The following is a 23507-nucleotide window of genomic DNA, read 5'->3' as shown; positions in this document are numbered from 1 at the left end:
TCTAACGCAGACAACACCATTCTGTATACATCTGGTCCTTCTTTGGACACTGTGCTAACAAACCTCCAAACAAGCTTCAACACCATACAACACTCCTTCCGTGGCGTCCAACTGCTTTTAAATGCTAGTAAAACTAAGTGCACGCTCTTCAACCGAATGCTGCCCGCACCCTCCTGCCCAACTTGCATCACTACTCTGGATGGTTCTGACCTAGAATATGTGGACAACTACAAATACCAAGGTGTCTGGTTAGACTGTAAACTCTCCTTCCAGACTCACATCAAACATCTCCAATCCAAAATGAATTCTAGAATCGGCTTCCTATTTCGCAACAAAGCCTCCTTCACTCATGCCGCCAAACATACCCTCGTAAAACTGACTATCCTACCGATCCTTGACTTCGGTGATGTCATTTACAAAATAGCCCCAAACACTCTACTCAGCAAACTGGATGTAGTCTATCACAGTGCCATCCGTTTTATCACCAAAGTCAAATATACTACCCACCACTGCGACCTCTATGCTCTCGTTGGCTGGCCCTCACTACATATCCGTCACCAAACCCACTGGCTCCAGGTCATCTATAAGTTTTTCTAGGTAAAGCCCCGCCTTTTCTCAGCTCACTGTTCACCATAGCAACACCCACCTGTAGCACGCGCTCCAGAAGGTATATTGCACTGGTCATCCCCAAAGCCAACACTTACTTTGGCTGCTTTTCCTTCAAGTTCTCTGCTGCCAATGACTGGAACTAATTGCAAAAATTTATTTTATCTCCCTCTCTAACTAAGCATAAGCTGTCAGAGCTGCTTAAAACCTCTTGATACTCCCCATCCCGGATCCGAGATCGTGAATAAAGCCTCAGGCTCATTAGCATATCTGAAAATCGCAAATAAAATGAAAATAATGCGCCTGCTCTCAAGCTTAGCCTTTTCTTAACAACACTGTCATCTCAGATTTTCAAAATATGCTTTTGAACCATAGCAATTCACTAATTTGTGTAAGAGTATGCAAAGCTAGCTTAGCATTTTGAGTAGCATTTAGCACGCAACATTTTCACAAAAACCAGATAACCAAATAAATAAAATCATTTACCTTTGAAGAGCTTTGGATGTTTTCAATGAGGAGACTCAGTTACATAGCAAATGTTCAGTTTTTCCTGAAAGACTCTTTGTGTAGGAGAAATCGCTCCGTTTTGTACATCACATTTGGCTACCAAAATGAAAATTCAGTCACCAACAACGTCAAACTTTTTCCGAATTAACTCCATAATATCGACCGAAACATGGCAAACGTTGTTTGGAATCAATCCTCAAGGTGTTTTTTCACATATCTCTTCATTGATATATCGTTCGTGGAAGCCTGCTTTCTTCTCTGAATTCCATGGAAAAATACTTGCAGCTGAGGTTTGCGCACCAATTTCGGCGCAGGACACCGGGCGGACACCTGGTAAATGTGGTCTCTTATGGTCAATCTTCCAATGATATGCCTACAAATACGTCACAATGCTGCAGACACCTTGGGGAAACGACAGAAAGGGCAGGCTCATTCCTCTCGCATTCACAGCCATATAAGGAGACAATGGAAAACGGAGCCTTAAAAATCCTGCTGATTTCCTGGATGCCGTTTCATCTTGGTTTTGCCTGTAGCTCACGTTCTAGGGCACGCACAGAGAATATCTTTGCAGCTCTGGAAACGTCAGAGTGTTTTCTTTCCAAAGCTATCAATTATATGCATAGTCGAGCATCTTTTTGTGACAAAATATCTTGTTTAAAACGGGAACGTTTTTCATCCAAAAATGAAATAGCGCCCCCAGAGTTTCAAGAGGTTAACCATCACTGTACCTGTACACAGCCAATCTGTAAATAGCACACCCGACTATCTCATCCCCATATTATTACTTATCCTCTTGCTCTTTTACACCCCAGTATCTCTACTTGCACATCATCTGCACAAATATCACTCCAGTATTAATGCTAAATTGTAATTATGTACGCCTCTACGGCCTATTTATTGCCTACCTCCCTACTCTTCTACATTTGCACACACTGTACATAGATTCTTTCTATTTTTCTTTTGTGTTATTGACTGTACGTTTGTTTATGTGTAACTCTGTGTTGTAGTTTTTGACGCACTGCTAGGCTTTATCTTGGCCAGGTCGCAGTTGTAAATGAGAACTTGTTCTCAACTGGCCTACCTGGTTAAATAAAGGTTCAATAAATAAAAAATATTTTAAAAAGTACTCTATTCCATCTTATTGCGCAAACCACTGTCTCATCAGCACAGCCATGCAATTTATATACTAGATCTACACCGTTAAAACAGACATTATTTCCAATTTCTTTTAGACTAGCATTTGATTTTCAACAGTGGAGATATGTAATAACCTTACTGTCTGTCTCTGCCATTTGTAGCATTTGTTTCAATATTGAAATTCGATCTCCAGCTGTCCTATGGTAATGAACATGTGGGGACGAGACGGACAGTGTCACACCCTGATCTGTTTCACCTGTCCTTGTGATCGTCTCCACCCCCTCCAGGTGTCGCTTATTATCCCCGGTGTATATATCCCTGTGTTTCCTGTCTCTATGTGCCAGTTTGTCTTGTTTACCAAGTCAATCAGCGGTTTTCCTTGCTCCTATATTATTCCCCAGTCTCTTTTGGTTCTAGTCCTCCTGATTTTGACCTTTGCCTGTCCTGACTCCAAACCCGTCTGCCTGACCACTCTGCCTGTTCTGTCTTCAAGTCTGCCTATCCCCTTGTACTGTTTGGACTCTGATCTGGTTACTGAACCCCTACCTGAACCCCTGCCTGGCCTGACCTCGAGACTGCCCTTTGTCTGGAACTGTGTCTGCATTTGGATCTCGCCTTGTGTCCTTATAGACCGGCAGGCTGGAAGCTTTTCTCAGTCAGTCGAAAACATGAATCAGCATAATCTTTATGGATATACAGTATAAAAAAATTTCAATAGAAAAACACAAAATGCAGCTGATTTGCTGTCATTCTAGCTTCAGTTTGAAATAATTGTGTTTGCTGTGTAGTTGGCTCTCTCTTCTGAGCAGTGGCCTGGCAAAATCGCACATCATTAGCTCATTGTAATGGATAATAATTTGAAAACACCTTAAACAAACGCAAACGCAGCTACCTTGCTGTTATTCTGGCTACACTGTTTGACGTGACTGTGTTAGCCACAGTTGGCTAGCTAGCAAGCAAGGGGTAAGAACTTTGGCAGCCATCATGGCAAAGGAACATTTAGAAGGAACTACTTAGAACAAAAAGTCTTAATGACTGTGTCGCGTCTCTGGCGACCGAACTGATAGAACGAACGACCAGCCAGCTTGGGTAGCAACCCTAGATTTGTGTTGGGTAATAGTATGAATAAATTAATGAAAATATGTCAATCATTATTGGAATATGTTGGTAACACGTTGTATAAAAGCAAGAATGTTCTCGAAGCCGGTGTTTAGAGGATAAATTGGCACGGTGCGAATATATCCTCCAAATACTCTGCTCTGGGGGCATTAACACTTAAGTGTGTGTGAGTGTGTTTTTAACCATACCAGTGGAGCACAAAAACTTTCAATAACAATTCCATAATTATAAACAGTAGGTGTGTGTGACCGTATGAGAAGGAGATAGGAGAGGAGATAGAGCTCTTTATGGGGTACTGGGCAGTGGACTGACAATTAACAGCTCAAATGATTCCTCATTCGAGTGCACAGACCCCATCCATCCATCTTACCTCAGGAGAAGCCGGGTGGGAGAATGAACACGGAGACATGGACCTCTGAAGGAGAGAAAAGAAGCAGAGGGTTGTTTGATCAGTTGAATATTCTCCCTAGGCTGCATTATTCTTTGTGGGCTTAGTGAGACATAGACATTGTTTGTCAGACAGTGTTACAAGCCTAATCGGGTAGTCAGTTTTGACAGATAAAGGGAAATGACAAAATCTTATCACATCACAATTTCTAGAAAGCCCTTACTGAGTTCCATTTATCTCTGTGATGAGTCTGTGTCCCACATAGCACCCTTTTCCCTAAATAGTATAGGGCTCTGGTCAAAAGTAGTGCACTATATAAAAAGGTGCCAATTGAGGCTCAGCTAAGTGTTTGCATGGGAGAGAACACATTGCATTTCAATGGTGCAGCTAAGTGTTTGCATATATATATATATATATATATATATATATATATATTGTTTGATGGATATGCTTACGCAAGTATATATTAATGCATACATTGTATATAGTCTATATATAGTGGAGTTGTATCCTATCACACACAGAGTTAATAGGACAAATATTATAATCACTTAACTAGTCAAACAGGTTAGCTAAAAAAGTGTAATCAATGACAATTATATTATGTTTGTCTTCATAGAACACCACTTGTGTCGTAGTAAGACAGACAAAAACTCATATGATCTTTAACTGTTAATCATATAAATACATCCTGAATACAATAGGGCCATTCCAAACAAGAGAAGGATATCCGCGCCTTAAACCTTAATGGTAAACCATTAGGATAGAGAGGAAACCCTTAGCGCTGTAATATGATGGAGGGTGGTGTGCTGTGCCCTATGACCTCTCTGCTTCGGGGCACCTCCGATAGTTCCAGAGGCGTGTAATTGAAATGGGGTTCGTAGATCATTAAGTCCGGCCTCTCGATGTCCAGTATCGCCTTGTCTTTGGGGATGGCTGCCAAGTCCTTATAGCCAATGACCTGATTGTCCATTTTGGCCTGGAAAGAGGAATATAAGAAGAGGGAGAACATGACATGGGATTGCATTGTCATGTGAGGTGTGTGTGTGTGTGGTCTTGTTCTTCTATCCTTGTGGGGACCTGAAATCCCCAAAAGTCCCCACCAGGATAGTAAAACAAAAACAAAGAATTCTCCACACGAGGATAAAGGCTATTTTCAGTTTAGGGGTGAGGTTAAGGGTTCAAATTATTGTTAGAATTAGGGTAAGGGTTAGGTTTATGGTTAGGGGTTAAGGAAAATAGGATTTTGAATGGAAATACTTTTTAGGTACCCACAAGGGTGTGTGTGTGCGCGCATGTGTGTGTGGAGGAGTGGCTGCCTTATGGTGCAGACTCACTGTGATGGCCAAGGCTAGGGATCCTGGGATGCTGATACCACGGAGGGAACACACACTCCCAGGTGAGGTGCGGGCCAGCTGCTGCTTCCAAACACACAAATTGTCAAAGGTCACAGGGTTTGACACACAGCAACAACATTGAGATTGTGGCTCAGTTAGTAGAGCATGACACTAGCAACTTCCGGGTCATATGCACTCACTTGTGTAAGTCACTCTGGATACAAGTGTTTGCTACATGGCATATACAGTACCAGTCAAAAGATTGGACCCAACTACTCATTCCAGGGTGTATCTTAATTTTTACTATTTTCCTACATTGTCGATTAATAGTGAAGACATCAAAACTCTGAAATAACACATATGTAGTAACCAACAATTTTTTTAAACAAATCAAAATAGATTTGAGATGCTTCACAGTAACAACCCTTTGCCTTGATGACAGCTTTGCACGCTCTTGGCATTCTCCCAACCAGCTTCATGAGGTATTCAACTGGAATGCATTCCAATTAACATGTGTGCCTTGTTAAAGGTTAATTGGTGGAATGTCTTTCCTTCTTAATGCGTTTGAGCCAATCAGTTGTGTTGTGACAAGATAGGGGTGGTATACAGAAGATAGGGTTATCTGGTAAAAGACCAAGTCCATATTATGGCAAGAACAGCTCAAATAAGCAAAGTCATGACAGTCCATCATTACTTTAAAACATGACTGTCAGTCAATCCGGAAAATTTCATGAACTTTGACAGTTTCTTCAAGTGCAGTCGCAAAAACCATCAAGCACTTTGATGAAACTGGCTCTCATGAAGACCACCAAGGTAAAGGAAGACCCATAAATACCTCTGCTGCAGAGGATAAGTTCATTAGAGTTACCAGCCTCAGAAATTGCAGCCCAAATAAACGCTTCAGAGTTCAAGTAACAGACACATCTCAACATCAACTGTTCAAAAGAGACTGCGTAAATCAGGCCTTCATGGTCAAATTGCTGCTGGAAAAAAATAAACACTACAAAAGGACACCAATAATAAGAAGACACTTGCTTGGGCCAAGAAACACAAGCAATGGACATTAGACCAGTGGAAATCTGTCCTTTGGTCGGATTAGTCCAAATTTGAGATTCTTGGTTCCAACCGCAGTGTCTTTGTGAGACGCAGAGCAGGTGAACAGATGATCTCCGAGTGTGGTTCCCACCATGAAGCACGTAGGAAGAGGTGTGCTGGTGTGGGGGTGCTTTGCTGGGGATACTGTCAGTGATTTATTTAGAATTCAAGGCACACTTAACCAACACGGCTACCACAGCATTCTGCAGTGATATGCCATCCCATCTGGTTTGCGCTTAGTGGGACTATAATTTGTTTTTCAACAGGATAATGATCCAACACACCTCCAGGCTGTGTAAGGGCTATTTGACCAATGAGAGTGATGGAGTGCTGCATCAGATGACCTGGCCTGCACAATCACCCAACCTCAACCCAATTGAGATGGCTTGGGATGAGTTGGACCGCAGAGTGAAGGAAAAGCAGCCAACAAGTGCTCAGCATATGTGGGAACTCCTTCAAGACTGTTGGAAAAGCATTCCAAGTGAAACTGGTTGAGAGAATGCCAAGCGTGTGCAAAGCTGTCATCAAAGCAAAGGGTGGCTATTGGAAAAATCTCAAATATAACATGTATTTTGATTTGTTTATTTCATAGTTTTGATGTCTTCACTATTATTCTACAATGCAGAAAATAGTAAAAAATAAAGAAAAACCCTTGAATGAGTCGGTGTGTTCAAATTTTTGACTTGTATTGCACCATATTGTATTACTTGATATGAAAAATTATATGACATGTCACGTTTGTCCATTTTTATAATTTATTTTTTACATATATGGTTCTTCATCTGTTCATGTGTAACATAGATCGACACACTTAACTCATACTGTTTCCAGATAAATAGTGTGTGAAAACTTTACTAGTTGGGAAATTGAACTACCTCTAAAACATGTATGTGCACTCTAATTTCCCTTGCTTCCCATCTATATTACTAGGGAAAAATGCCACATCCACTAACATTTCTTCTCCTCAATGAATGTATGTAGACACACATAGAAAAGCATAATTAAATTCTGTATGATTCGTCAGGCAACGCTCTAATACCAACCACGATCAATAAAAACCATACCTTTGGCATCATTTTATAGGATGAAAAAAAAATGTACTCTTGATGAGGCTTCACTGAAAGAAAGAGAGTCAGTGTTAAACAATGAGAGAGATGATCATAAAAGAGGGGCACATAAAAGTTGCAATTCAATAATACCTACTCAGTGGCAAGGACAATTGAAACATCAATTCACAAAAGTGTCACTCAAACGAGTACCGTGCTAATCATCCTTGAAATGTGTTAAGAGTGAAGTGCCATTGGACATGGAACAAGGCATTCAGAGAGATCATTGGTTGCTCATAGTACCAGTAGTAGTTCTTTATTAGTCCCAAATTGCACAATGCAGTGCCCATCACATTGCTGTATAATGTGTCTATATTTACTACCGTTCAAAAGTCACTTAGAAATGTTCTTGTTTTTGAAAGAAAAGCACATTTTTGTCCATTAAAATAACATCAAATTCATCAGAAATACAGTTTAGACATTGTTAACGTTGTAAATGACTATTATAGCTGGAAACCGCAGATTTTTATGGAATATCTCCATAGGCGTACAGAGGCCCATTATCAGCAACCATCACTCCTGTGTTCCAGTGGCACGTTGTGTTAGCTAATCCAAGTTTATCATTTTAAAAAGGTTAATTGATCATTAGAAAACCCTTTTGCAATTATCTTAGCACAGCTGAACACTGTTGTGCTGATTAAAGAAGCAATATAACTGGCCTTCTTTAGACTAGTTGAGAATCTGGAGCATAAGCAGAAATTGCCAAGAAACTGATGATCTCCTACAATGCTGTGTACTACTCCTTCACAGAACAGCACAAACTGGCCCTAACCAGAATAGAAAGAGGACTGGGAGGCCCCGGTGCACAACTGAGCAAGAGGACAAGTACATTAGAGTGTCTAGTTTGAGAAACAGACACCTCACAAGTCCTCAACTGGCAGCTTCATTAAATAGAACCTGCAAAACACCAGTCTCAACGTCAACAGTGAAGAGGCGACTCTGGGATGCTGGCCTTTTACACTTTTTTGGATACTACATGATTCCATATGTGTTATTTAATAGTCTTGATGTCAATATTATTCTACAACGTAGAAAATAAGTAAACATAAAGAAAAACCCCGGAATGAGTTGGTGTGGCCAAACTTTTGACTGGTACCGTATATATATATATACATACACACTGAGTGCACAGAAATTTAGGAACACCTTCCTAATATTGACTTGCACCCCCTTTTGCCCTCAGAATAGCATTAACTCAGCGGGACATGGACTCTACAAGGTGAAGAAAGCGTTCCACAGGGATGCTGGCCCATGTTGACTCCAATGTTTCCGACAGTTGTGTTAAGTTGACCATTCTTGATACACACGGGAAACTGTTGAGCGTGAAAAACCCAGCAGCATTCGAGTTCTTGAAGGCAATTCAATCTTTTGTCTTGTCCATTCACCCTCTGAATGGCACACATACACAATCCATGTTTCAATTGTCTCAAGGCTTAAAATAATGATTTAAACTGTCTCCTCATCTACACTGATTGAAGTGGATTTAACAAGTGACTTCAATAAGGGATCATAACTTTCACCTGGTCACTCTGTCATGGAAAGAGCAGATTTGTATACTCAGCGTGTGTACAGTGCCTTGCGAAAGTATTCGGCCCCCTTGAACTTTGTGACCTTTTGCCACATTTCAGGCTTCAAACATAAAGATATAAAACGGTATTTTTTTGTGAAGAATCAACAACAAATGGGACACAATCATGAAGTGGAACGACATTTATTGGATATTTCAAACTTTTTTAACAAATCAAAAACTGAAAAATTGGGCGTGCAAAATTATTCAGCCCCCTTAAGTTAATACTTTGTAGCGCCACCTTTTGCTGCGATTACAGCTGTAAGTCGTTTGGGGTATGTCTCTATCAGTTTTGCACATCGAGAGACTGAAATTCTTTCCCATTCCTCCTTGCAAAACAGCTCGAGCTCAGTGAGGTTGGATGGAGAGCATTTGTGAACAGCAGTTTTCAGTTCTTTCCACAGATTCTCGATTGGATTCAGGTCTGGACTTTGACTTGGCCATTCTAACACCTGGATATGTTTATTTTTGAACCATTCCATTGTAGATTTTGGTTTATGTTTTGGATCATTGTCTTGTTGGAAGACAAATCTCCGTCAAAGTCTCAGGTCTTTTGCAGACTCCATCAGGTTTTCTTCCAGAATGGTCCTGTATTTGGCTCCATCCATCTTCCCATCAATTTTAACCATCTTCCCTGTCTCTGCTGAAGAAAAGCAGGCCCAAACCATGATGCTGCCACCACCATGTTTGACAGTGGATATGGTGTGTTCAGGGTGATGAGCTGTGTTGCTTTTACGCCAAACATAACGTTTTGCATTGTTGCCAAAAAGTTCAATTTTGGTTTCATCTGACCAGAGCACCTTCTTCCACATGTTTGTTGTGTCTCCCAGGTGGCTTGTGGCAAACTTTAAATGACACTTTTTATGGATGTAAACTTCTGACCCAATGAAATTGTGATACAGTAAATTATAAGTGTAAACTTATAAACAATTGTTGGAAAAATGACTTGTGTCATGCACAAAGTAGATGTCCTAACCGACTTGCCAAAACTATAGTTTGTTAACAAGAAATTTGTGGAGTGCTTGAAAAACAAGTTTTAATGACTCCAACCGAAGTGTATGTAAACTTCTGACTTCAACCGTATATATACAGTGCCTTGCGAAAGTATTCGGCCCCCTTAAACTCTGCGACCTTTTGCCACATTTCAGGCTTCAAACATAAAGATATAAAACTGTATTTTTTTGTGAAGAATCAACAACAAGTGGGACACAATCATGAAGTGGAACAACATTTATTGGATATTTCAAACTTTTTTAACAAGTCAAAAACTGAAAAATTGGTCGTGCAAAATTATTCAGCCCCTTTACTTTCAGTGCAGCAAACTCTCTCCAGAAGTTCAGTGAGGATCTCTGAATGATCCAATGTTGACCTAAATGACTAATGATGATAAATACAATCCACCTGTGTGTAATCAAGTCTCCGTATAAATGCACCTGCACTGTGATAGTCACAGAGGTCCGTTAAAAGCGCAGAGAGCATCATGAAGAACAAGGAACACACCAGGCAGGTCCGAGATACTGTTGTGAAGAAGTTTAAAGCCGGATTTGGATACAAAAAGATTTCCCAAGCTTTAAACATCCCAAGGAGCACTGTGCAAGCGATAATATTGAAACGGAAGGAGTATCAGACCACTGCAAATCTACCAAGACCTGGCCGTCCCTCTAAACTTTCAGCTCTTACAAGGAGAAGACTGATCAGAGATGCAGCCAAGAGGCCCATGATCACTCTGGATGAACTGCAGATATCTAAAGCTGAGGTGGGAGACTCTTTCCATAGGACAACAATCAGTCGTATATTGCACAAATCTGGCCTTTATGGAAGAGTGGCAAGAAGAAAGCCATTTCTTAAAGATATCCATAAAAAGTGTCATTTAAAGTTTGCCACAAGCCACCTGGGAGACACACCAAACATGTGGAAGTAGGTGCTCTGGTCAGATGAAACCAAAATTGAACTTTTTGGCAACAATGCAAAACGTTATGTTTGGCGTAAAAGCAACACAGCTCATCACCCTGAACACACACCATCCCCACTGTCAAACATGGTGGTGGCAGCATCATGGTTTGGGCCTGCTTTTCTTCAGCAGGGACAGGGAAGATGGTAAAAAAATGGGAAGATGGATGGAGCCAAATACAGGACCATTCTGGAAGAAAACCTGATGGAGTCTGCAAAAGACCTGAGACTGACTTATTCTAACTTTCTTCCGCGACGCATATAAGGCCCTGCCCCGCCCCCCTTTCGGAAAAGCTGACCACGACTCCATTTTGCTGATCCCTGCCTACAGACAGAAACTAAAACAAGAAGCTCCCACACTGAGTTCTGTCCAACGCTGGTCCGACCTGACATGTGGTCTCTCCTTCACTGCAGCTCGAGGTGAGTAAAACATTTAAACGTGTTAACCCTCGCAAGGCTGCAGGCCCAGACGGCATCCCCAGCAGCGCCCTCAGAGCATGCGCAGACCAGCTGGCTGGTGTGTTTACGGACATATTCAATCAATCCCTATACCAGTCTGCTGTTCCCACATGCTTCAAGAGGGCCACCATTGTTCCTGTTCCCAAGAAAGCTAAGGTAACTGAGCTAAACGACTACCGCCCCTTAGCACTCACTTCCGTCATCATGAAGTGCTTTGAGAGACTAGTCAAGGACCATATCACCTCCACCCTACCTGACACCCTAGACCCACTCCAATTTGCTTACCGCCCAAATAGGTCCACAGACGATGCAATCTCAACCACACTGCACACTGCCCTAACCCATCTGGACAAGAGGAATACCTATGTGAGAATGCTGTTCATCGACTACAGCTCGGCATTTAACGCCATAGTACCCTCCAAGCTCGTCATAAAGCTCGAGACCCTGGGTCTCGACCCCGCCCTGTGCAACTGGGTACTGGACTTCCTGACGGGCCGCCCCCAGGTGGTGAGGGTAGGCAACAACATCTCCACCCCGCTGATCCTCAAAACTGGGGCCCCACAAGGGTGCGTTCTGAGCCCTCTCCTGTACTCCCTGTTCACCCACGACTGCGCGGCAACGCACGCCTCCAACTCAATCATCAAGTTTGCGGACGACACAACAGCGGTAGGCTTGATTACCAACAACGACGAGACGGCCTACAGGGAGGAGGTGAGGGCCCTCGGAGTGTGGTGTCAGGACAATAACCTCACACTCAACGTCAACAAAACTAAGGAGATGATTGTGGACTTCAGGAAACAGCAGAGGGAACACCCCCCTATCCACATCGATGGAACAATAGTGGAGAGGGTAGTAAGTTTTAAGTTCCTCGGCATACACGTCACAGACAAACTAAATTGGTCCACTCACACAGACAGCATCGTGAAGAAGGCGCAGCAGCGCCTCTTCAACCTCAGGAGGCTGAAGAAATTCAGCTTGTCACCAAAAACACTCACAAACTTCTACAGATGCACAATCGAGAGCATCCTGGCGGGCTGTATCACCGCCTGGTACGGCAACTGCTCCGCCCACAACAGTAAGGCTCTCCAGAGGGTAGTGAGGTCTGCACAACGTATCACCGGGGGCAAACCACCTGCCCTCCAGGACACCTACACCACCCGATGTTACAGGAAGGCCATAAAGATCATTAAGGACAACACCCACCCGAGCCACTGCCTGTTCACCCCGCTATCATCCAGAATGCGAGGGCAGTATAGGTGCATCAAAGCTGAGACCGAGAGACTGAAAAACAGCTTCTATCTCAAGGCCATCAGACTGTTAAACAGCAACCACTAACATTGAGTGGCTGCTGCCAACACACTGACTCAACTCCAGCCACTTCAATAATGAGAATTGATAGGAAAGGATGTAAAATATATCACTACCCACTTTAAACAATGCTACCTAATATAATGTTTACATACCCTACATTATTCATCTCATATGTATACGTATATACTGTACTCTATCATCCACTGCATCCTTATGTAATACATGTATCACTAGCCACTTTAACTATGCCACTTTGTTTACATACTCATCTCATATGTATATACTGTACTCGATATCATCTACTGTATCTTGCCTATGCTGCTCTGCACCATCACTCATTCATATCTTTATGTACATATTCTTTATCCCCTTACACTGTGTATAATATATTAGTTTTGGAATTGTTAGTTAGATTACTTGTTGGTTATTACTGCATTGTCGGAACTGGAAGCACAAGCATTTCGCTACACTCGCATTAACATCTGCTAACCATGTGTATGTGACAAATAAAATTAGATTTGATTTGAGATTTGTCTTCCAACAAGACAATGATCCAAAACATAAACCAAAATCTACAATGGAATGGTTCAAACATAAACATATCCAGGTGTTAGAATTGCCAAGTCAAAGTCCAGACCTGAATCCAATCGAGAATCTGTGGAAAGAACTGAAAACTGCTGTTCACAAATGCTCTCCATCCAACCTCACTGAGCTCGAGCTGTTTTGCAAGGAGGAATGGGAAAAAAATGTCAGTCTCTCGATGTGCAAAACTGATAGAGACATACCCCAAGTGACTTACAGCTGTAATCGCAGCAAAAGGTGGCGCTACAAAGTATTAACTTAAGGGGGCTGAATAATTTTGCACGCCCAATTTTTCAGTTTTTGATTTGTTAAAAAAGTTTGAAATATCCAATAAATGTCGTTCCACTTCATGATTGTGTCCCACTTGTTGTTGATTCTTCACAAAAAAATACAGTTTTATATCTTTATGTTTGAAGCCTGAAATGTGGCAAAAGGTCGCAAAGTTCAAGGGGGCCGAATACTTTCGCAAGGCACTGTATATATATACACACACAGTGGGGCAAAAACGTAGTTAGTCAGCCATCAATTGTGCAAGTTCTCCCATTTAAAAATATGAGAAAGGCCTGTAATATTCATCATAGGTACACTTCAACTATGACGGACAAAATGAGATTTTTTTTCCCAGAAAATCACATTGTTGGATTTTCAATGAATTTATTTGCAAATTATGGTGGAAAATAAGTATTTGGTCACCTACAAACAAGCAAGATTTCTGGCTCTCACAGACCTGTAACTTCTTCTTTAAGAGGCTCCTCTGTCCTCCACTCGTTAACAGTATTAATGGCACCTGTTTGAACTTGTTATCAGTATAAAAGACACCTGTCCACAACCTCAAACAGTCACACTCCAAACTCCACTATGGCCAAGACCAAAGAGCTGTCAAAGGACACCAGAAACAAAATTGTAGACCTGCACCAGGCTGGAAAGACTGAATCTGCAATAGGTAAGCAGCTTGGTTTGAAGAAATCAACTGTGGGAGCAATTATTAGGAAATGGAAGACATACAAGACCACTGATAATCTCCCTCGATCTGGGGCTCCACGCAAGATCTCATCCCGTGGGGTCAAAATGATCACAAGAACGGTGAGCAAAAATCCCAGAACCACATGGGGGGACCTAGTGAATGACCTGCAGAGAGCTGGGACCAAAGTAACAAAGTCTACCATCAGTAACACACTACGCCGCCAGGGACTCAAATCCTGCAGTGCCAGACGTGTCCCCCTGCTTAAGCCAGCACATGTCCAGGCCCATCTGAATTTTGTTAGAGAGCATTTGGATGATCCAGAAGAATATTGGGAGAATGTCATATGAAACCAAAAATATAACTTCTGGTAAAAACTCAACTCGTTGTGTTTGGAGGACAAGGAATGCTGAGTTGAATCAAAAGAACACCATACCTACTGTGAAGCATGGGGGTGGAAACATCATGCTTTGGGGATGTTTTTCTGCAATGGGACCAGGACGACTGATCCGTGTAAAGGAAAGAATGAATGGGGCCATGTATCGTGAGATTGAGTGAAAACCTCCTTCCATCAGCAAGGGCATTGAAGATGAAACGTGGCTGGGTCTTTCAGCATGACAATGATCCCAAACACACCGCCCGGGCAACGAAGGAGTGGCTTCGTAAGAAGCATTTCAAGGTCCTGGAGTGGCCTAGCCAGTCTCCAAATCTCAACCCCATAGAAAATCTTTGGAGGGAGTTGAAAGTCCGTGTTGCCCAGCAACAGCCCCAAAATATCACTGCATGGAGGAATGGGCCAAAATACCAGCAACAGTGTGTGAAAACCTTGTGAAGACTTACAGAAAACGTTTGACCTCTGTCATTGCCAACAAAGGGTATATAACAAAGTATTGAGATAAACTTTTGTTATTGACCAAATACTTATTTTCCACCATAATTGGCAAATAAATTCATTAAAAATCCTACAATGTGATTTTCTGGATTTTTTTCCCTCATTTTGTCTGTCATAGTTGAAGTGTACCTATGATGAAAATTACAGGCCTCTCTCATCTTTTTAAGTGGGAGAACCTGCACAATTGGTGGCTGACTAAATACTTTTTTGCCCCACTGTATATGCCCATTGGTTCTTGAAGAGTAACTTATACCTCATGATATTAGTTCAATTGTCTTACCCCATCAAAACCCTCTCTCTTGATATGAATTCAGATTATGACACTGATAAAGCTGCTATCCTTCAGGCTTACAAGCTGTTTTTTCATATCCGTCTGTTTGTCATTACTGCTGTGAGAAAATACACATGGTCTCTTTGTGTCCGAAGTTGAAACATATAAAATGAGAGAGAGAAAAAGCAATTTATTCTTCTGGGAGCACTCTAGTCCATTACGTCTATGGTTGGGACTGGTGTATCTCCTAAACAAGATTTTGGATCAGATGTGTATGAATCCTTTGTTTCAGATAGGTTCGTGTCTCTGCAGAGCGGCGATGATGTTAAGCAGCCGGTGAAGATACTGCAAGACACTGGGGCAGACCAGGACTTCATTTGGTGGGTGCTTTGCTTTTGTCTGACTAGTACAAGGTGTGGAGATGGGTTGCATGGAAGTTCCTTTGTATAATGTGGAACTCGAGTCTGATCTCATTTCTGGATCCGTTGTCATTGGAGTGAGGCCTAGCCTGCCGGTGAAGGGGGTCTCATTCATTTTAGAAAACGATTTGACTGGAGGGAAGGTCTTGTCAAATCCTGTCGTTAGTAAGGAACCCAGAGTAGAGCAACCTGATGGGTTATCAGAGAAGTACCCTAGAGTGTTCCCAGCATGTGGCATTACACGTGCTATGTCTAAGAAAGGCACCAGGAGCAAGTCTATAGTTGAGGAGGATGTCAGCGATCACACCATGGTTGATTTGTCTGAGACATTTATTGGTGATTCTGATTTCGGTAAATCTCCTTAGTTGACTTCTCCTTTGAAAAACCCCAAAAGTGAATGACTTTGTAGGACCGCTGAAGGAAGAGAGGGTTCCTACAGTTCACACTTCAATGTCAAGGAAGCAGCTGATTGCTAGACAGACATACTTCCAGAGGAAAAGTTTGATGAAGAGAGAGTGTGGGTTACTTTGACAGAGATGGTGTTCTAATGAGGAAATGGCATTCTTGCGCCACATCTCAGCAAGAAGATTGGCCCAGTGTATCTCAAATTGTTGTTCCAGTTACGGTTCGACAAGAGATACTGAGTTGGCTCACGATGGTAGCATAGCAGGCCATCTCGGCGTCAACAAGACATATGAACATCTTTCACTCGTTCTCTGCGCAATCAGGATTGAGACACATCAGTAGCCAGTACAACTCAGATCCTCTGCAAACATGTCTGACAAGCCAGATCTCGCTGAAGTCGCAAACTTCGACAAGACCAATTCGAAGAAGACCGAGACACAAGAGAAAAATCCCTTGCCCACCAAAGAAACCATCGAACAGGAGAAGCAAGCAACAGCATGAAGCCCAATCCTCTGCTATGCACTGTACACTCCACAAGCATTGCCTTTTTCACCTCTTAGCTGTGTAACTGTGTAACCCAAAACCTAAGTTGCATTGTGATTGGACAAAAGCAATGACAGTACAGCACCTCCCTAGAACATTTTGACCAATGTTATTGCGAGTGTGGCGAAATGCAAAAAACTACCAATACACAGAAATATAAATAAAGGAATGGAATAAGAATATATAAATACAGTTGAAGTAGGAAGTTTACATACACCTTAGGCAGATACATTCAAACTCAGTATTTCACAAATCCTGACATTTAATCAGAGTAAAAATTCCCTGTCTTCTGTCAGTTAGGATCACCACTTTATTTTAAGAATGTGAAATGTCACAATAATAGTAGCGGGAATGATTTATTTCAGCTTTTACTTCTTTCATCACATTCCCAGTTGGTCAGAAGTTCACATACACTCAATTAGTATTTGGTAGCATTGCCTTTAAATTGTTTAACTTGGGTCAAACATTTTGAGTTGCCTTCCACAAGCTTCCCACAATAAATTGGGTGAATTTTGGCCCAATCCTACTGACAGAGCTGGTGTAATTGAGTCAGGTTTGTAGGCCTCCTTGCTCGCACACACTTTCAGTTCTGCCCACAATTTTTATATAGGATTGAGTTCAGGGCTTTGTGGTGGCCACTCCAATACCTTGACTTTGTTGTCTTTAAGCCATTTTGACACAACTTCCGAAGTATGCTTGGGGTCATTGTCCATTTGGAAGACCCATTTGCGACCAAGCTTAAACTTGCAATGTCTTGAGATGTTGCTTCAATATATCCACATAAGTTTTCCTCCCTCATGAAGCTATCTATTTTGTGAAGTGCACCAGTCCCTACTGCAGCAAAGCACCCCCACAACATGATTCTGCCACCTCTGTGCTTCATGGTTGGGATGGTGTTCTTTGATTTGCAAGCCACCCCCTTTTTCCTCCAAAGATAACGCTGGTCATTATGGCAAAACAGTTCTATTTTTGTTTCATCAGACCAGAGGACATTTCTCCAAAAAGTACAATCTTTGTCCCCATGTGCAGTTGCAAACCGTAGTCTGGCGGTTGTGGAGCAGCCCTTCAGGTTATGTCGATATAGGACTCGTTTTACTGTGGATATAGATACTTTTGTACCTGTTTCCTCCAGCATCTTCACAAGGTCCTTTGCTGTTGTTCTGGGATTGATTTGCACTTTTCGCACCAAAGTACGTTCATCTTTAGGAGACAGAACGTGTCTCCTTCCTGAGAGGTATGACGGCTGCGTGGTCCCATGGTGTTTATACTTGCATACTATTGTTTGTACAGATGAACATGGTACCTTCAGGCGTTTGGAAATTGCTCCCAAGGATGAACCAGACTTGTGGAGGTCTACCATTTGTTTCTGAGGTCTTGGTTGATTTCTTTGACTTTCCCATGATGTCAAAGAGGCACTGAGTTTGAAGGTAGGCCTTGAAATACATCTACACCTCCAATTGACTCAAATGATGTCAATTAGCCTATCAGAAGTTTCTAAAGCCATTTTCTGGAATTTTCCAAGCTGTTTAAAGGCACAGTCAACTTAGTGTATGTAAACTTCTGTCCCAGTGGAATAATCGTTTTGTAAACAATTGTTGGAAAAATTACTTGTGTCATGCACAAAGTAGAGATCCTAACCGACTTGACAAAACTATAGTTAGTTAACAAGAAATTTGTGGAGTGGTTGAAAAATGAGTTTTAATGACTCCAACCGAAGTGTATGTAAACTTTCGACTTCAACTGTATATATGTAATATGTCTTACAGAGCCTTTCCATAAGTCCACTCAAGTTTCTTCAACTGTCTTCTGACTGTGATTAGAGCGATGTCGATATTTGCTGTGATGCCAGCAGATTCCAAACTGCATTTGCCGCTCGCCCATCATCTTCAACCAAGTCGATGGCTTGAATAGTTTCACTGGAATTTGAATACAATGTAAAAGTGATGACCAGCAGGGTCAAATAATATAAACAGTGGTTATAGAAGGTGCAACAGGTAAGCACCTGAAAATGTCAGTTGGCTTTTCATTGCTGAGCATTCAGAGGTCAAGACAGCAAGTGTGTGAGAGAAAATATCGAAACACACAAAGTAACATGTTAATGAGTTCCGATAGCCAATCTATTATCCAACGATTAGTTTAACAGCCAGGCTATTGTAGGTGTGAAAATATCCCCCCAACAAACAATACCCTACCTGCGTGTGATCAACTATTTCAGCACCGTTTCGCGCTGCTCTGAGACAAGCATGGGGACTGGTCTTGATAAATCAATTACATTTTTATTTTCACTTAATCTCTGTTTGGGTATTGGTTAGACTACAATTACGGTGTGGAAATGTTAAGATTATTTTGCTCTTAGTACTGTAGCCTACTCCCGACCGGTCACGTTGTACAGCGCCATATTTTCCTAGTGGAAACCCTGAGGGTTTCGTTTTTCTTGGAATAGAAACACCATAATAATAATAATCAAATTAGTTAAGCAACATTTCTTCAAATCAATCCCATATACTACGTTCTTACAAAAAAGGTTTTAAATTCTCTAGGACAGCCAATATTAAAGATTATCAAATGCTTCTCAAAGATGCCCACTGGTGGTCAAACTAGCACTAAACTAGTGTCAGCCATTGTTGCATTGATGGCAACAATGGCTGACACTTAAATAACCTGCCATAGAATGCTGCGGCAGCCCGCACGTTGTGCTGCAGCGTGATTTAACTTCACAGGAAGAACCAGGATTAACACCTTTAGTTGGCTCTCACTATTTGATTTCAAGAAAAACAAATCGCTTTTCTCGATCATTTTGGTTTGCATCCTGTTTTTAAGTTGGGTATGGGTTTTTATTTTGTTTGCCTCTTCTTGAGAAAATTTAGTGGGCTCTCATGGTGGGTTCTAGTTGTTGTTGCAAGTCAACTTTCAGTGGACAGCCTCATGAGTGTCTTCACCTGTTTCGTTTTGGTTGTGGTCAGTGACTGTTAGTTCCCCCTTCTGTTAGAGCACATATGTCAGAGTCAAGGCCCGCGGGCCACATCCGGCCCGCGAGAAGGTTTTTTACGGCCCCTGGGATGATCTTGATTTATTATTAGAACCGGCCCGCAGACCGCAGCAAGCCGGCAGCCCGCAGATCTTTTACACGCACCAATACTACATTTCCCACAATGCAACGGTGACGCACCGAGCAGTAGGCTGCTTCATTTCAATATTTATTGGCACAGCAGTCGTCAGCATCACAGTAAAATTAACTTTCAGATACCCATCAAAAATGGCAAAACGGAAGGTGGACACTGAGAACCGGGGTTTCAAACAAGGTGGGAGTCGGAGTATATGTTCACGGAGGTAGCTGGAAAACCTGTGTGTCTTCTGTGTGGAGAAAGTGTGGCGGTACTGAAAGAGTATAATCTGAGACGACATTATGAAATGAAACACGCGGACAAAAACAAGAATATGGACATGGAACAAAGGCTACAAAAGGCAGAGGAATTAAAACGAGGCCTCAAATCTCGACAGGCTCTGTTCAAAAAAGCCAAATCACAAGGCCAGGCTGCTGTCAAGGCCAGTTTTATTTTGGCAGAAGAGATCGCTAAATCAGCCCGGCCATTTACGGAGGGGGATTTCATCAAAAACTGCATGATTAAAGTTTGCCCAGAAAAAGGCAACTCTTTTTAAATGTGAGTCTGAGCAGAAACACCATTGCCGAGAGAGTAGACCAGTTGTCCATCAATCTAAAAGAGCAGCTTGTGAAAAAGGGAAAAGATTTCATTGCATATTCCTTGGCTGTGGATGAGAGCACCGACATTTCTGACATTGCCCAGTTGTCAATTTTCATCCGCGGAGTGGACTCCAGCCTAAGCGTGACAGAGGAGTTTTTGGCTTTACGTCCTATGCATGGCACAACTACGGGGCATGATTTGTATGAAGAGGTGTCAAGATGTGTAAATGAGATGGAGCTGCCTTGGGAAAAACTCGTGGGTTTGACAACCGACGGAGCACCTGCGATGTGTGGACACAGGAGCGGACTGGTGGCGAAGATACGGGAAAAGATGCAAGAGGAAAACGCGACAGGTGAGCTGACAGCTTATCATTGTATCATACACCAGGAAGCGTTGTGCGGTAAAGCCTTGAAAATGGAGCATGTAATGAGCATCATCACGCGCACAGTTAACTTTATCAGAGCCAAAGGTTTGAATCACCGCCAGTTCAAGGCATTTCTGACGGAGTTAGAAACGGAGCATGGTGATTTGCCTTATCACACAGAGGTGCGATGGCTAAGCCAGGGAAAGGTGCTTCAAAGATGTTTCGAGCTTCGTGAGGAGATTTGTCTGTTCTTGGACAGCAAAGGGAAAGACACAACACAACTCCGAGACGAAATGTTTCTGTGTGAAATGGCTTTTCTGTGTGACATTACGAGTCATCTGAATGCAATGAACTTGCAGCTGCAGGGTCGGGATCATGTCATCTCTGATATGTACAGTACAGTGAAGGCATTTAAAACCAAACTGACTCTGTGGGAGACGCAGATGCGGAAAGAAAATTTGAGCCACTTTCCCAGCTGCCAGACCATGAAAGAGAAGCTCTCTACCAGTGCGTTCCCGAGCGCACAGTTGGCTGATAAAATAGGTATGCTTGCCGCTGACTTTCGACGCCGATTTGCTGACTTTGAAGCACAAAAAAGCAGGTTGGAACTGCTCGGTAACCCATTTGCTGTTGACGTGGAAAGCTCACCACCAAACCTCCAAATGGAGTTGATTGACCTCCAATGCAATGATGCACTGAGGGCAAAATATGCGGCAGTGGGTGCTGCGGAGTTCGCCCGTTTCCTCCCCGACACAATGCCCCAGCTGCGCATCCAGGCTGCTCAAACGTTGTCTATGTTTGGCAGCACATACCTGTGTGAACAACTTTTTTCTTTGATGAACCTGAACAAAACATCACACAGAAGTCGACTTACTGCTGAACACCTCCACTCAATTCTGAGGATTTCCTCAGCTCAGAGCCTTACCCCGAACATTGATGAACTTGTGGAAAAGATGGGACACCACCAAGTATCACCCTCAACCTCAAACAAGTGAACATTACTGTGCAATCACATATTTAGAGTTTTTACTCAGTTCAAGTTTAAAAGTTAAAGTTTAATATTTGTTTTCACTGCATGTTACTTCTCCTTAAACAAAGTGTTGTTTTTGATTAATAGATTTTTGCACTTTATTTTATTGTATTTCAATCCAATTATATTTTAAAAATATTTCAGTTGAGTGGATGATAGAAAATTGCTATTATTGTTTTTTTCTTTGAAGTAAATTTAGCCCACTTTTGCTAAAATAGAAAATATAGGCTACTGATGGTGCCTTGAATACCGGTTTCTTTCATTTAATGTTCATGTTATGGGGATTTTTATATAAAGGAAATTTGTCTTTTGTGTCTGTTGAAAATTAAAGATTACTGACAGAGCCATAAGAAAATATTGCTTTATTTATCTGATCATATTGGAATATATTTGTTAGGTTTTCAGTAGGTTCAATTAGGTTCACTAGACTATATGCGTCATTTAAAAATTTTTCAATGAACATTCGAACAGTCCGGCCCTCGGCTTGTAGCTAAATTTTTTATTTGGCCCTCCGTCCATTTGACTTTGACACCCCTGTGTTAGAGCAACACTTATTTGGTTTTCTTGCTGGGGAGTGTAAAAATGTAACAACTGCTGATTTCCCCTTTAAATGGATACTTCTGGATTTTGGCAATGAGGCCCTTTATCTATCAGATGAACTTGTGGATACCATTTGTATGTCTCTGTGTCCAGTATGAAGGAAGTTAGAGGTAGTTTTGAGAGCCAATGCTAACTAGCGTTAGCTTAATGACTACAAGTCTATGTGTATCTGCTAGCATGCTAGTAGATACTCATAGCATAGACTTCCAATCTGAGTTAATAATTTAAAAGTTGTTTCGTAGGACCATATCTATAAATGGCATACACTTTTCTAAATAACAGAAGTCTTACCTCAGACAAGAAAAGGAATCATTTCTGTCACTTTGGGGTTATTCATCCCAAGCTCTGACCTAGAAGACAAAATAGAAATGTGATTATATAACAAATTGCTAAATATTCTCAGATTTGGGGTATTCCTATTATTTTGTGATATTTATAGCTTTTGAGAGTAAACCAGCAAAGTATATTAAGAGATTTAAATATATACAGCCTTTTATAGTCCAATTTTGTAGTATGGTTTAGAAAAGCAACTCAGAAAGACAGACACCCTCGTCATAGATACGATGGAACTAGGTACACATCTAGGATCAGAATCCACTCCCTCAATTCTAACTTGAACATGAGTGGTGAAAATGCAAAAGTGACCCAATATCAGCGTCTATGTGGAACTTCACCCTACTCGACTAGTTCTGACAGTGGAGTCTTTCCCCATTGGTCCATGATGGTTCAATAACACCAGAAGACCCTTAATACACAACATAGCCTGTTCTCTCAATGGGAATTCACCATTGATCCTCTGATCAAATACTGATCCCATTGAAATAACTCAGAGTTAGAGATAACAGAGACAAGCAAAAGACATCAGGTCGTATATATGCACTGAGCAAAATATGCTATTATTTTGATATACAGTACTGTAGAAACCTCTACTAATCACTACATATAGCATACATTATGCACAGTTATGATTGCAAATTACAAATCCTTTCAAGTCATTTCACATGCCATGGTGAGAATATCAGTTGGTACAATGGAAACCAATCCTAACCTTAACCATTAGTGGGGGAAAATACAAAATGGACCCAACATCTGTGTCTAGTAGCAACTGAAGAGCATGCAGTAGAGATGGTGGTTCCAGAAAACAAATGGGATTT

At 41.7% G+C, this 23507-nt stretch overlaps 1 protein-coding gene across 1 annotated transcript in view; it reads right to left on the bottom strand.

The window, feature by feature from the left end:
• The window catches only part of LOC135534632 (dematin-like), a 92506-nt gene that overhangs the window by 26131 nt on the left and 42868 nt on the right, over positions 1-23507 (bottom strand). Inside the window, exons 2-7 of the mRNA XM_064961759.1 lie at positions 22645-22703; positions 18420-18571; positions 7254-7306; positions 5095-5175; positions 4581-4736; positions 3740-3784 (exon numbers count right to left, since the gene is read on the bottom strand). Coding sequence (XP_064817831.1) covers positions 3740-3784; positions 4581-4736; positions 5095-5175; positions 7254-7306; positions 18420-18432 — 348 coding nt within the window. The 5' untranslated portion in view covers positions 18433-18571; positions 22645-22703. The remainder of the gene's footprint in view (positions 1-3739; positions 3785-4580; positions 4737-5094; positions 5176-7253; positions 7307-18419; positions 18572-22644; positions 22704-23507) is intronic.

The sequence above is a fragment of the Oncorhynchus masou genome, chromosome 1, assembly GCF_036934945.1.
Source record: "Oncorhynchus masou masou isolate Uvic2021 chromosome 1, UVic_Omas_1.1, whole genome shotgun sequence".
Classification (NCBI taxonomy): domain Eukaryota; kingdom Metazoa; phylum Chordata; class Actinopteri; order Salmoniformes; family Salmonidae; genus Oncorhynchus; species Oncorhynchus masou.
The sequence above is the reverse complement of the archived record's forward strand: the minus strand, read 5'-3'. Positions and strand labels throughout refer to the sequence as shown.